The sequence below is a fragment of the Cyprinodon variegatus genome, unplaced genomic scaffold, assembly GCF_000732505.1.
Source record: "Cyprinodon variegatus isolate N-32 unplaced genomic scaffold, C_variegatus-1.0 Scaffold660, whole genome shotgun sequence".
NCBI lineage: Eukaryota > Metazoa > Chordata > Actinopteri > Cyprinodontiformes > Cyprinodontidae > Cyprinodon > Cyprinodon variegatus.
In genome coordinates, this window is record NW_015151113.1 from 369,178 (window position 1) to 380,377 (window position 11,200).

At 41.9% G+C, this 11,200-nt stretch overlaps 1 protein-coding gene across 1 annotated transcript in view; it reads left to right on the forward strand.

The window, feature by feature from the left end:
- LOC107096939 (cytosolic purine 5'-nucleotidase-like) overlaps positions 1-11,200 on the forward strand; it is a 32,929-nt gene that overhangs the window by 18,644 nt on the left and 3,085 nt on the right. Inside the window, exons 5-17 of the mRNA XM_015393853.1 lie at positions 320-437; positions 519-614; positions 1,092-1,183; positions 4,282-4,339; positions 4,514-4,607; positions 4,707-4,760; positions 4,845-4,928; positions 5,097-5,138; positions 5,214-5,321; positions 5,396-5,462; positions 7,751-7,921; positions 10,374-10,425; positions 10,587-10,701. Of these exons, the coding sequence (XP_015249339.1) occupies positions 320-437; positions 519-614; positions 1,092-1,183; positions 4,282-4,339; positions 4,514-4,607; positions 4,707-4,760; positions 4,845-4,928; positions 5,097-5,138; positions 5,214-5,321; positions 5,396-5,462; positions 7,751-7,921; positions 10,374-10,425; positions 10,587-10,701 (1,151 nt within the window). The remainder of the gene's footprint in view (positions 1-319; positions 438-518; positions 615-1,091; positions 1,184-4,281; positions 4,340-4,513; positions 4,608-4,706; positions 4,761-4,844; positions 4,929-5,096; positions 5,139-5,213; positions 5,322-5,395; positions 5,463-7,750; positions 7,922-10,373; positions 10,426-10,586; positions 10,702-11,200) is intronic.

Here is an 11,200-nt window from a genome sequence, read left to right on the forward strand (position 1 = left end):
GCGCACCACTCGGGAGAATAAAGGAGAAACGGTTGAAACGGCCGTTTCCCTACGACTTTAATAAGAAGGCATGTTTCTGGAAGGAAATGAAACGTCAACTCTCACAGTGTTATACAGTAAATATCAGATCTAGAATGAATCATTTATTTTTATTATCAGTGTTTGTTAAGGACATTATTGGGCCTTTTTGCTCCGTATGAATTGTTAGCAGCTGACATTGAGCCGTCGGTTTGGGCTAAGCCTGCCGTTAGCAGTCCCTGTTTCTCACTAACCAGAATAGAGGTTCTCGTCATCCTGTCTCCTTTTCTGTGCGTTCCAGTGTATAAATCTCCAGAGTACGAGTCGCTGGGGTTCGACCTGACAGTGGAGCGCCTTGTTTCTATTGGTTATCCCCAGGAGCTGCTGAACTTTGTCTACGATCCTTCCTTCCCCACCAGGTGGGTCTGGCCTGTTTTCTGATTCCTTGTGATGCATGATCGACTTTTCTGACATTTTCTCTGCCCTCTGCTTCATCTCAGAGGTTTGGTGTTTGACACCATGTTTGGTAACCTGCTCAAAGTGGACGCCTATGGGAACATCCTGGTGTGCGCACATGGTTTTAACTTCCTGAGGGGGTGAGCCTCACACTCTGAAATCTCTATTTAAAGTCTTAAGGAAGTCATATTTAAATGTCAAATCATTCTGGCTTAAAATGTTTATAAATGTACTCTTTACCAGACGATATTGTCCCAAAATTTAGAAAATTTCTATTAAAAAAAAAAATCCTGTCTTAAAATCTATGTTGTTTTTTTTTGGTAACCTAAGCAAGCCAAGTAAGTAAAACTCAAGCAGAACACCTAAATTCGGCCAATCGGTTTTCTTCTATTTGAGGCAGCCGATTGGCAATTCTCTCACCGTCTGCGTTTGCTGTCGCTATCTCGTTCATTCATTGCTGTGCTTCAGTTAACCTCGCGCCATGATGACCAATGTGATAACCTAGTTTTGCATTTCTTTAATATTGTTTCTCTCACTATGAGTGTCTCCCTCATTCAGAGCCACACTCACAGAGAAAATGTGTGTGGAATCAGCTGACCTTTTACTTCTGTGAACAGACCAGAGATCAGAGAGATGTACCCTAACAAGTTCATCCAGCGTGGAGATACAGACCGTTTCTACATCCTCAACACTCTTTTCAACTTGCCAGGTTAGTTTGCTTCGCCCGGACGCTGGAAGCAAACATGATCACTCTGGGATCTATTTATAATTTCTAAATGTATCATTCATTATTGAGTCTGAAAAGCTCTGCAATCATCCAAGTACTAATGATAATCCAATCATCACAAAGACAGTAAAGGTAGCATAGTGTGGCATCAGTGCCACCCAGGGTTGTGGAAGAAATTGGAAGAAAGTCCTTGGAATAGATCCTATATTGGAGAACTTGGATAGTTCCATTGAAAACCCATCACTCCACCTGACAAAACCCATCAGGAAATTACATATTTGGAATGGGGAGTGGCGGCCTAGTGGTTAGGGCATAGGGCTTTGAATCCTGAGATTGTGAGTTTGATCCCCCACTCCCACAGACTGCCACTCTGGGACCCTGAGCAAGACCCTTAACCTGGGCGCCTCACAATGGCAGCCCACTGCTCCCCAAGGGGATGGGTTAAATGCAGAGAAGTAATTTCCCTCTGGGATTATTAGAGTATATAAAATAAAAAAAAAATCAGAAGTTATAATTTTCTAACAGCTAGTGATGGTGAGATGAAGCCTCATTGTGCCATTTGGGCTAATTGCTTTAACAATCCCCACAGTTCATGAAGCTTAATGTGAACATGTCACCACCTACTGGTGGAGTACAGAACTACAGTTAGTAATATAATTATTTAGGTCCCCTTGAAATTGTCCATGATTGGTGTGTATAAAAAAAATCTTCAGTTTTTTTTATTTTTTTTTTTTTACGTGTAAAACGTCTCAGAAGAGAAAAATCATTGTTTTTCTGCCATTTTAGTTAAATGAGCTGAAGCAGACGGTGAAAGTCTTTGTGCAAATTAGGCAATGATGAGCAAAATGAAAGGTTTTAGTCTTTTCTATTCAAAAATAATAGTTTTTTCCACAGTTTTTGGTTGGGAGTTATGTGTTCAACCAATCTTTTGGCTAAACCAGCAAATCTAATTTGGCAGCTTTTTTACCCAATTTATGTTGATAAAAATGACAGGTGTAACTTTCTGAAGGACTGGTGTGTTCAGTCCCCACCAATAATCTCTGCTTTTTTCCCCTTTCTGCTTATTTCCTTTAGCCAAAGGTAACAGAGGTTGGGTGCAGCTATCTGTGTTCAGAGCGTTTTGAGTCAGTGTTTTTTTCCTCTCTCATGCTGCTCCCGTGTCCCGCCTCTCGGTGTTACATCATTGGATCTGTCGCTTTGAGACATTTCATTCTGTGATCTGATTTGCGGCCCATTTCACAGCGCAAGGAGAGAAGCTACATGGTTGAATTAGAGACACACAGCAGCACTCAGTGAATTTAGGCAGCAGCTACTTCGATATTTAATCAAAAGTTAGGAGACAGGAGGTTAAAAAATTAGAGATGCCACCGAAAAATCTGTTTTTTTGACATACAGAGCTTTTTCAGCAAAAACAACAACAGATTATAAGATTATACAAGTTAGTATTATAATGCAAGAAGCTTAAGAAAATATGGTTTAAATGTTATTCTTTACTATAAAATCTTGGCTTCTTAGAGGACCATGACTCCCAGTTACAGGTTAAAATGTTTTCTTATTGTACAGACAGAATCAGACTACAGAGCTTCTACATATCTTGAAATATAGTTTCTGGCATCATTATATCAGCAAAGAGGTTCATAAATCTTTTTAAGCAGAGATAAGTAGGGAGAGCTGTAGATTTAAAGGGTAAACAGATTTACTGGGATATGCAACATGCAATAAAATATATCTCCATGTTTACAAGAAAGTTTACAAGAAGAAAATAGGCTATGCTATATTTAAAATGCAGCATATCCATAGTTTTCTGGATGGAATTGAAATTTTACTTTAGGCATAATATATCAATTTTAGCATTGGAATCGGCCGTTATTCGTTATTTTTTATACATACCTATGTAATGCCCTAAAAGGCATCTCTCTTACTACCTATTCGTATAAATATCAGTGTATTGTGGTTCTCATGTGTTTTTCATCAATAGGAAAGCATTCAATAAAAATATATGTTTAAGCTCATTTTTGGACAATACAAAAACCTAATGAAAGCGCGTTGTTTGAATAACTGTAGCTCCATCAGCTACAAAGTTACACCTTTGGTAAAATAAAAATTGGTCACTTTGGCCAAAATGCTGATTAAGCAGTACAGCAATTTTCAAAAGCTTATACCAAGTCTCGAAGCCACAACCTTTGGATTGCAAGGCAATGTCTTACTGCAGACACTACTTGCATTACTATCTCATCCTCAGAAAGGAACACTACGGGGTGTGCAGGTGGCGCAGTGGTTAGCACGCACAGCCCATGTACGGAGACCTTAGTCCTTGACGCAGCTGACCCGGTTTCCAATTCGACGTGTGGTATAAACCACACCCCCTTTCCTGTCAGCCTACTGTAGAAAAATGAGCCACTAGTGCCGTAAAAACTCAAAAAAAAAAAAAGAAAGAAAACACTACACAATAATAATAATACAACTGAAACCAGTGGCTTAATCAGATTCTGATTATTATATTGTTTGATCTAAACGTAGTAGTTTTAACCAACTAGATTGGTTGTTTTTTCAACCAATTTTTCCAACCTCTATCCAACTGACATCAACTCTCCTACAAACTGTATAAACGCATGTCGAAGTTCCAAGCGAGCTGAACCACTTCCTGGGGCGGTAATGTGGTATGGCGCTAGCGATGCTTCGGACATCTATCAATTTTGGCCCCTCCCCTAAATGAAGCATGCCTTGATATGCGTTTCCCACTTCACTACTTCCAAGCTTCCAAGCCTCGGCTCGTCTCATGACATCACTACTAATAGCCTTTAATTGGTAGAAAAAACTCTTGTATCCTCAGATTCCACCGGCTCATTCTTAGTCTTTAATGTCTTCTGCTCTTCCTGCCCCCAAACCTTCCTTGGTTTATAGATATTGAAACTCATCTCCAGGTTATTACTGGGTTTGGGTCTGCTTCAGGCAAAATATTCATCAAAACAAAGAAAACTTTCCAGTAAATTTGACTGTCCAAGTTTCTTCCGGAAGAAACTGTTTCTTACCTTTCACCCCTCTGCTATAACCTGACGGTTCTCTCCTTCCCTCTGCAGAGACGTACCTGTTCGCCTGCCTGGTGGACTTCTTCAGTAACTGCCCCAGATACGCCAGGTAAGCCCATTCTCTGGGTATGGGAGGGTGGGGTTGTAGAATAAACCAAGAGGAGGAGCTTTGAAATGTTTGTAGAAGGTCTGGAGAACCCCTCCTGGAGTCTGAGGATGTCGGCTGAATGATCCCAGTCCGGTTGAGGCTCCTGAATGACTTTTTCTGTCAATCCCTCTGCAGCTGTGAATCCGGCTTCAAAGATGGAGACCTGTTCATGTCCTACAAGAGTATGTTCCAAGATGTGCGAGACGCTGTGGACTGGGTCCACTTCAAGGTAACCCCCTCCCCGTCCTGGTTCTGGTCCTGGATGATCTCCCTGCTTCCATTCTTGCCCTGATCACCCTCTCTGCTGTCTCTCACCTGGTTCCCACAGGGATCGTTGAAGGAGAAGACCGTTGAGAACCTGGAGAAGTATGTGGTGAAGGATGTAAGTGAGCTGTAGTCACAGTGAGAGCTGGCCTGCAGCTGTGAGGAAGTGTTGGGTTTGACTTGTGTTGTCTTGTCTGGACAGCCAAAGCTCCCTCTGCTCCTCAGCCGCATGACTGAAGTAGCCAAGGTGTTCCTGGCCACTAACAGCGACTATAAATACACAGAGGTGAGTCTGCAGGCCTGATGCTGTTTCTGGGTGGGACCGTAATGACTCTGAAGACGTTTAGCAGCAGGAGGAACTGAGCCTCTTTATCCTGATCCCTCCTGATGTTCTGATCCATCCTCCAACCTGCAGCATCAGCTGCTGTTCTAATATCTTCCTTTCTTCCTGTAGAAAATCATGACCTACCTGTTTGACTTCCCTCACGGCTCGAAGGTGCGTATGCCGTTTACAGCCGTCTGAGCGCTGCGTAGAATCAGCCGCTGAACGATGTGTTTGCTGTCCCTTCAGCCCGGCATGCCCCACCGGCCCTGGCAGTCCTACTTCGACCTGATCCTGGTGGACGCCCGCAAGCCCATGTTCTTCGGGGAGGGAACCGTCCTGCGGCAGGTCGACACTGTAAGCGAGCACAGACAGAACCTTGATGTTTGTGGAGATCTGGACGTGTGTGACGAGGCTTTCGTTTGGTTTAGACCACAGGTCGGCTGAAGATCGGAACTTACACCGGACCTCTGCAGCACGGCATCGTCTACTCTGGAGGTAAACGCTCAAGTGGTCCGGTCCAGCCCAGGCCGACTGTTTCCTAAGCCTCCATTATTACACAGCACCTTGCAAAAGTATTCACACCTTTTTATACTTCCTGGTTTTTTAAGTGGGAAACAGACTTCCTGTTTGAAACGCCTTAAAAGGCATTGAATTCTTCAGTATCAAACTGAGGCTTTAACCACTTAAGCCATAAAGGTCTTAGGAGCAAATTTCGCCTGAAATTACATATGTGAAATAAAACAAGTACAGCTCCCAAACTATAAATTGCAAAAATAGTTGTTTATATTTGTGTGACAGAAAGGCATTGAGCAATATTTTTCAGGTGGAACCACTATTTTAAATGTCACCAAGATTTATAGGTTATTAAACAAAGAAAAAATGAAAAAAAAAAATGTGCCTCGCTAAAATGTTTCCCAAAATAAACACTGCAAAACACATTGAAACCCCATTTGAAACAGGTGTTGTGAATGAAACGGTGTCCAGCTTGAAAGAGCTCCTGTGTGTCGCTGAATGTGAGCATTGATGACTGAAAGACATCTTCTGCCTCCATTTATCTGTTTATTTCAGTGTGTTGAATTCATGTTAATGTTGATTTAAAGACATTTTAATTAGCGGAAAAAATTGCAGCGGGAATAAAAAAGAAAAGGCAAATCAACCAAAACTTAAAGGGGAACACTGCATGTTTTACATTGGCCCCTTAATTTTACGCAATTACATCAGGTTCTACTCACGCATATGAGTTTTGTGTCTTTTGGAGCCGTTCTGAAGATATTCCCTTAGGTTATATCCAAGTAACGTCTTAGTATGGGCAACGAGTTGAAGGCACAAACTAAACTGTTCATAATTTATTCTTTGTGGAGAATAAATTATGAACAGTTTAGTTTGTGCCTTCAAGGCGTTTGCCCATAGGAAGACGTTACTTGGATTACAAAACTGAATATCTTCAGAACAGCTCCAAATGACACAAAACAGATATGGGTGAGTAGAACATGATATAATAACGTAAAATCAAGGCCCCAATGGAAAAAAAAACAGTGTTCCCCTTTAAGCAAACCCCATGCAGTACCTCGGTGGACTCCCTAGGGGTCGTGGACCCCTGTTGAAGCCCTAAGGTTTACACAATATTTAATAAAAGTTGAATTTTGATAAAATAGACTTTGAATTCTTCTAAATCTGTTGTTTTGTTTGCAGTCAGTCAGTCCTCTGGATATAAAAAGGCTCAGTCTCTGATATTTCCAGTCAGCTGTCAGATAAGGAGCATCAGGGCTACCTGAAGGAAGCTCTGCAGGTAGACCTTAGAGAGTGTTTTGAGACAAACCAGTCCTGTGATCATTGTGAGCAGTGACCAGCCTTGTTAAGGTTATCAAACATTTACTTTGCGGTTAATGATACTCCAGATGTTTCTGGGTTATTTGGTGTCCCTGTAATCTCCAGCCTGTTCAATAAACAGAACATTTTGGAAACAGGAAAAGCCACCACCCTACTTCTAACCGCTACAGGATTGGATGAAACATGTCTGAGTAGAAATGGAGGAAACATCTGTTCCCTCATTGGTGTTCTGAGTTTTTGGAGCTTCTTTATTTGGTTTACTAAAGCCTTTGTTGTTGTTCTCTCAGAGAAAATCCATAAAAAGAATATAGAAAATAAACCAGAACCGAGTCCCTTATTACCGCCATGTGGAGCGAGCATCTACAAACTGATCAGTGTGGAGAGGATTTATACTGATGATAGTCTAAAGCCTGATTTATACTCAGAAACTAGGTTGTCTGCGTGTGTGTCGCATTGAATGCAAATGTGCCCCCGTCCCTTCCACAGACACTCTGCTGCACCTCTCCAAAATTGTAGGTGACCGCAGACAGGACGCCTCTGATTGGTCAAATCTACATCCGCTCTACACTAGGCGTATTTCCTGTTTGGTACCTTACCGGCTTGTTTTGTTTGTATGACCGCCATTGTGGAAAAAGACTCGTGAATATGCACGTGAATTCGGTCCCATGTCCCTCCGTTGTTGCACAAACTTGCCCCCACTTCCTCACCGCCTCGGACGTATCTAGACCCACAGCTAGTTCCTGATTGTCCCTCTTGCGTTGTGGCGTGGAATAACATAGTGCAGACCACGCTTCAATATTGGGCAGAAATCTAAAATATCTGCGACAAGCTCACTGCGACACACTGCTGCGGGAGGATAACCAGGCCATAAGAAGCACGGTTCTGAATGTCCTTTACAACGTGGCAGGCAGTCGTCAGCCAGACCGTTAAAACGTCTCTATTCTTTTTCTCAGGTTCGTCAGACATTGTTTGTGACCTGCTGGGTGCTAAAGGGAAGGACATCATCTACATTGGAGACCACATCTTTGGAGACATCCTCAAGTCGAAGAAGCGTCAAGGCTGGAGAACCTTTCTGGTCATACCTGAGCTGGCCCAGGAGCTTCATGTGTGGACTGACAAGAGTGGTGAGAGCCCTTTGCATCACCTGTCTCATTTTTGGACGTTATGTCCTAGAGGACGGACAGAGCTGAAGGTCTGTGGCTAACAAACAGCCTCACTGCTGATGCTATTCAGCAAACGAGGAAACTAAACTCGATAGAAGTCAGACTTTTTTCGGTAAGCCAGTGACCGTACATCCTAAGATTGGCTGAACGTTACGACGATTACGTAAAACGTTGTGGTTGCCTAGACAACAATACAACAATATCATAACCCATAAAGTGTGCTGTGTCAGAAGCATCTGTAGCGTTAGCGTGTCTAATGACCTTTGAAGTTTTACCTGATTGGTAACGAAATATAAAAAGATCATGGTATAAAGGGGGAGAGCTGGGTAGCGGTGTGGCTAGCTGTGCTCAGTACTGATCTGTTTATTCACTGGATTGCTGATTGCCCTTTTGTAGTACAGGTTAGAACTGGAGCCACCGTCCGCCATATTGGTACTCCCTAGTTTGAGCGGTCTCAGAGTAAACGATATGTGCGCTACAGCATCAAACAATGATGTTCTTGTTTTTAGGGGGACTTAAGCCTTTTAAAATAAAGATGAATATATCACTTTAACACACACTGGCTACTTTAACTTATAATATAAAAAATAGGCACATCACATTGCATCTCTAATAGATTATATTAGGTGGCTAAAATATATGATTTCCCTCTCTTAACTTTGGCAAATAATGATTAAATATCATTATTGATGAAGAGAGGAATAAACACAATTAAAGACTTGCAGGTTAATTAATTTATTCCCATGTTATGGAGGGGGAACAGATTGTTTCAGGCAGCTGAAATATCCATTTTCTCCTCTCCTCCTCCCATATCTTATAAGAACAACTTTTTTCCAAATTTCTAATACATTTCTATGTGTGATTGTATGTCGTATACTAGCAATGTCCTTAATCCAGTAATCTGTCATATTTTACATTAGAACGGGATTTAGCAGAAAGTCTACACTGTCATTGAATTAAGAACTCTTAATTGTTGTGCCCTGTTATCAGCCAGTTTCCATCCTCTTATATCACCAATGAAAAATAATAAATACACACTACGTGTTGGAAAATTGTGTTTGGAGACTGACTTATTTCAGTCAGGCTTAAAGTGACAAAAGTTGGAAAAAAAAAAACGATTCTCTTGTCTTGGCGTTTAAAAAAAAACAATACAAAACAGATTAAAGAGCTTATTTATTTTACAATTTTTTAAACAACAGCTGCTGATTAAATTGGACGTTACAACCGTGACATGATTATAGGAGTTGTTTTTGGCGAGTAATCGATGAGAAGCTCTGTGAAAATGGTCACATCCGCCATGTCCGATCTGTTTAGCAACAGTTAGTGATGGCAACTTCTTCTAAATGGTAATGCTACAGGCTGCTTTCCTGCACATGCTGCCACCATCTGGAGAATTCCAGTACTGCACATTTTACTCAGATCAGCTCAGAAGCGAGATCCAGGACTCTTGGGGAAACATCCTTGGCTGTAGCCCAAGTATCCGCTCCCTAGATCTGCCACTGCATACAAGTATGTATGCACAAACTAACACTGAGTAAAATTACCTGTGAAACGTCTTCCCACAGCCGGCAAACTGCTTGTTTTTGCTGCCAAATGCTACACAGGTAGGCATTTTACTGCGCGTGGGGAGTACCAGCATGGCGGACAGTGGCTTCACGTTTTTCGGCCAATCAGCAATCCAGTTAATAAATAGATATCAGTTGTACTCAGTAGCTAACGGGTTAGCCTCTTGTAGCCCAGTCAGTTAGCCATATTAAGCTACACTACTTTTAACTTTATATCAACATCCGTCCATTTTTTAAAAGTAGAATAACTTGTTTTCTTTGACTAAAATCTCCACAACAGTCATTTTTAAGATGTTCCATTTGTCCTCCTCTGCCCTCAGATCTTAATAAAATGAATTCTTGAGACTTTTTATTTAAATTCAATTCAGTTCAGTTTATTTGTATAGCGCCAATTCACAACGCATGTCATCTCAACGCACTTGGCTCATGGCAGAACTATTTTCTACTCCCAGCTACCTTAGGTCGCCAAAGAAACATAAAATAATAGCAAATATAGGTCATGATGAGTTGAAACTCCAGAAGAGATTTGATTCTTAAGCAACTGGTGCAATATAGTTTTTCTAAGGGGTATTGAACATATTGTGACGTCATCAGCAGGGGCGAGGCCCAGAGCAGATCTGGTACTTACATCATCAACCTTCCCTCCAACAGGCAGAGTGAAGATGGAATATATTTGGAAACGTTTTTGTTTTTTTTGTTGCTAATTATGAGCTGGTTAGGAGTCTGAAGCTGCTCAGGCCTGAAGCTCTGCCTGTTCATAGATGGACCAACATCTGTAGGGTTTCACAGCTCCACATAAAAGGTATTACGATAGATTGCTGAGTCATGGCTGTTGTTTGTCTTTGCAGCCATTTTTGAGGAGCTTCAGTCCCTCGACTGCTTCCTGGCTGATCTTTACAAGTAAGGTCCTCTTCCTCCAGCGCCTGTGTTGTTTGTTATTTCAACATATCCTTTCAGCGTGTTCTTTTTTGAAACAGCAGCATAAGAACTTCTTCTTTCAGATGAGCTCTAACAGCTAACATTAACTGGACGGGTCGATCCCCCTCTGCTTCTGTCCTCAGGCATCTAGACAGCAGCAGCAATGAGAGACCAGACATCAGCTCCCTGCAGAGGCGCATCAAGGTAGCACACTGTAGAAAGGACATCTGGTTAATGATGATATTGAAGGGACCACTGGTCACTAACTCTATAGAAGGGAACAAATGTCCACTGATAGAAGGGACACCCAGTCAATGATTTTTTTGGAAAACCCTGTCCCTGATTCTATAGAAGGAATAGCTGGTCAGTGACGCTATAGAAAGACACAGAGTCATTGACGCTATAGAAGGGACACCCGTGCACTGAAGCTATAGAAGGGATAATTGGTCATTGACGATATAGAAGGGACACTCAGACAAATATGCCATAGAAGAGACACCTGGCCATTGGCGCCGTAGAAGGGAACACCCCGTCCCTGATGCCATAGATGGGATAGTTGGTCATTGACGCTATAGAAATGAGACTTGGTCACTGACACTATAGAAGGGGACATCCAGTCTCTTATGCTATAGAAAGGATACCAGGTCACTGATGCAATAGAAGGGACATCCACTCACTGGTTTCATAGAAGAGAACATCCCGTCCCTGATGCTATAGAAAGGATAGTAGGTGTCTGAAGTAATAGAATGGAAAGTTT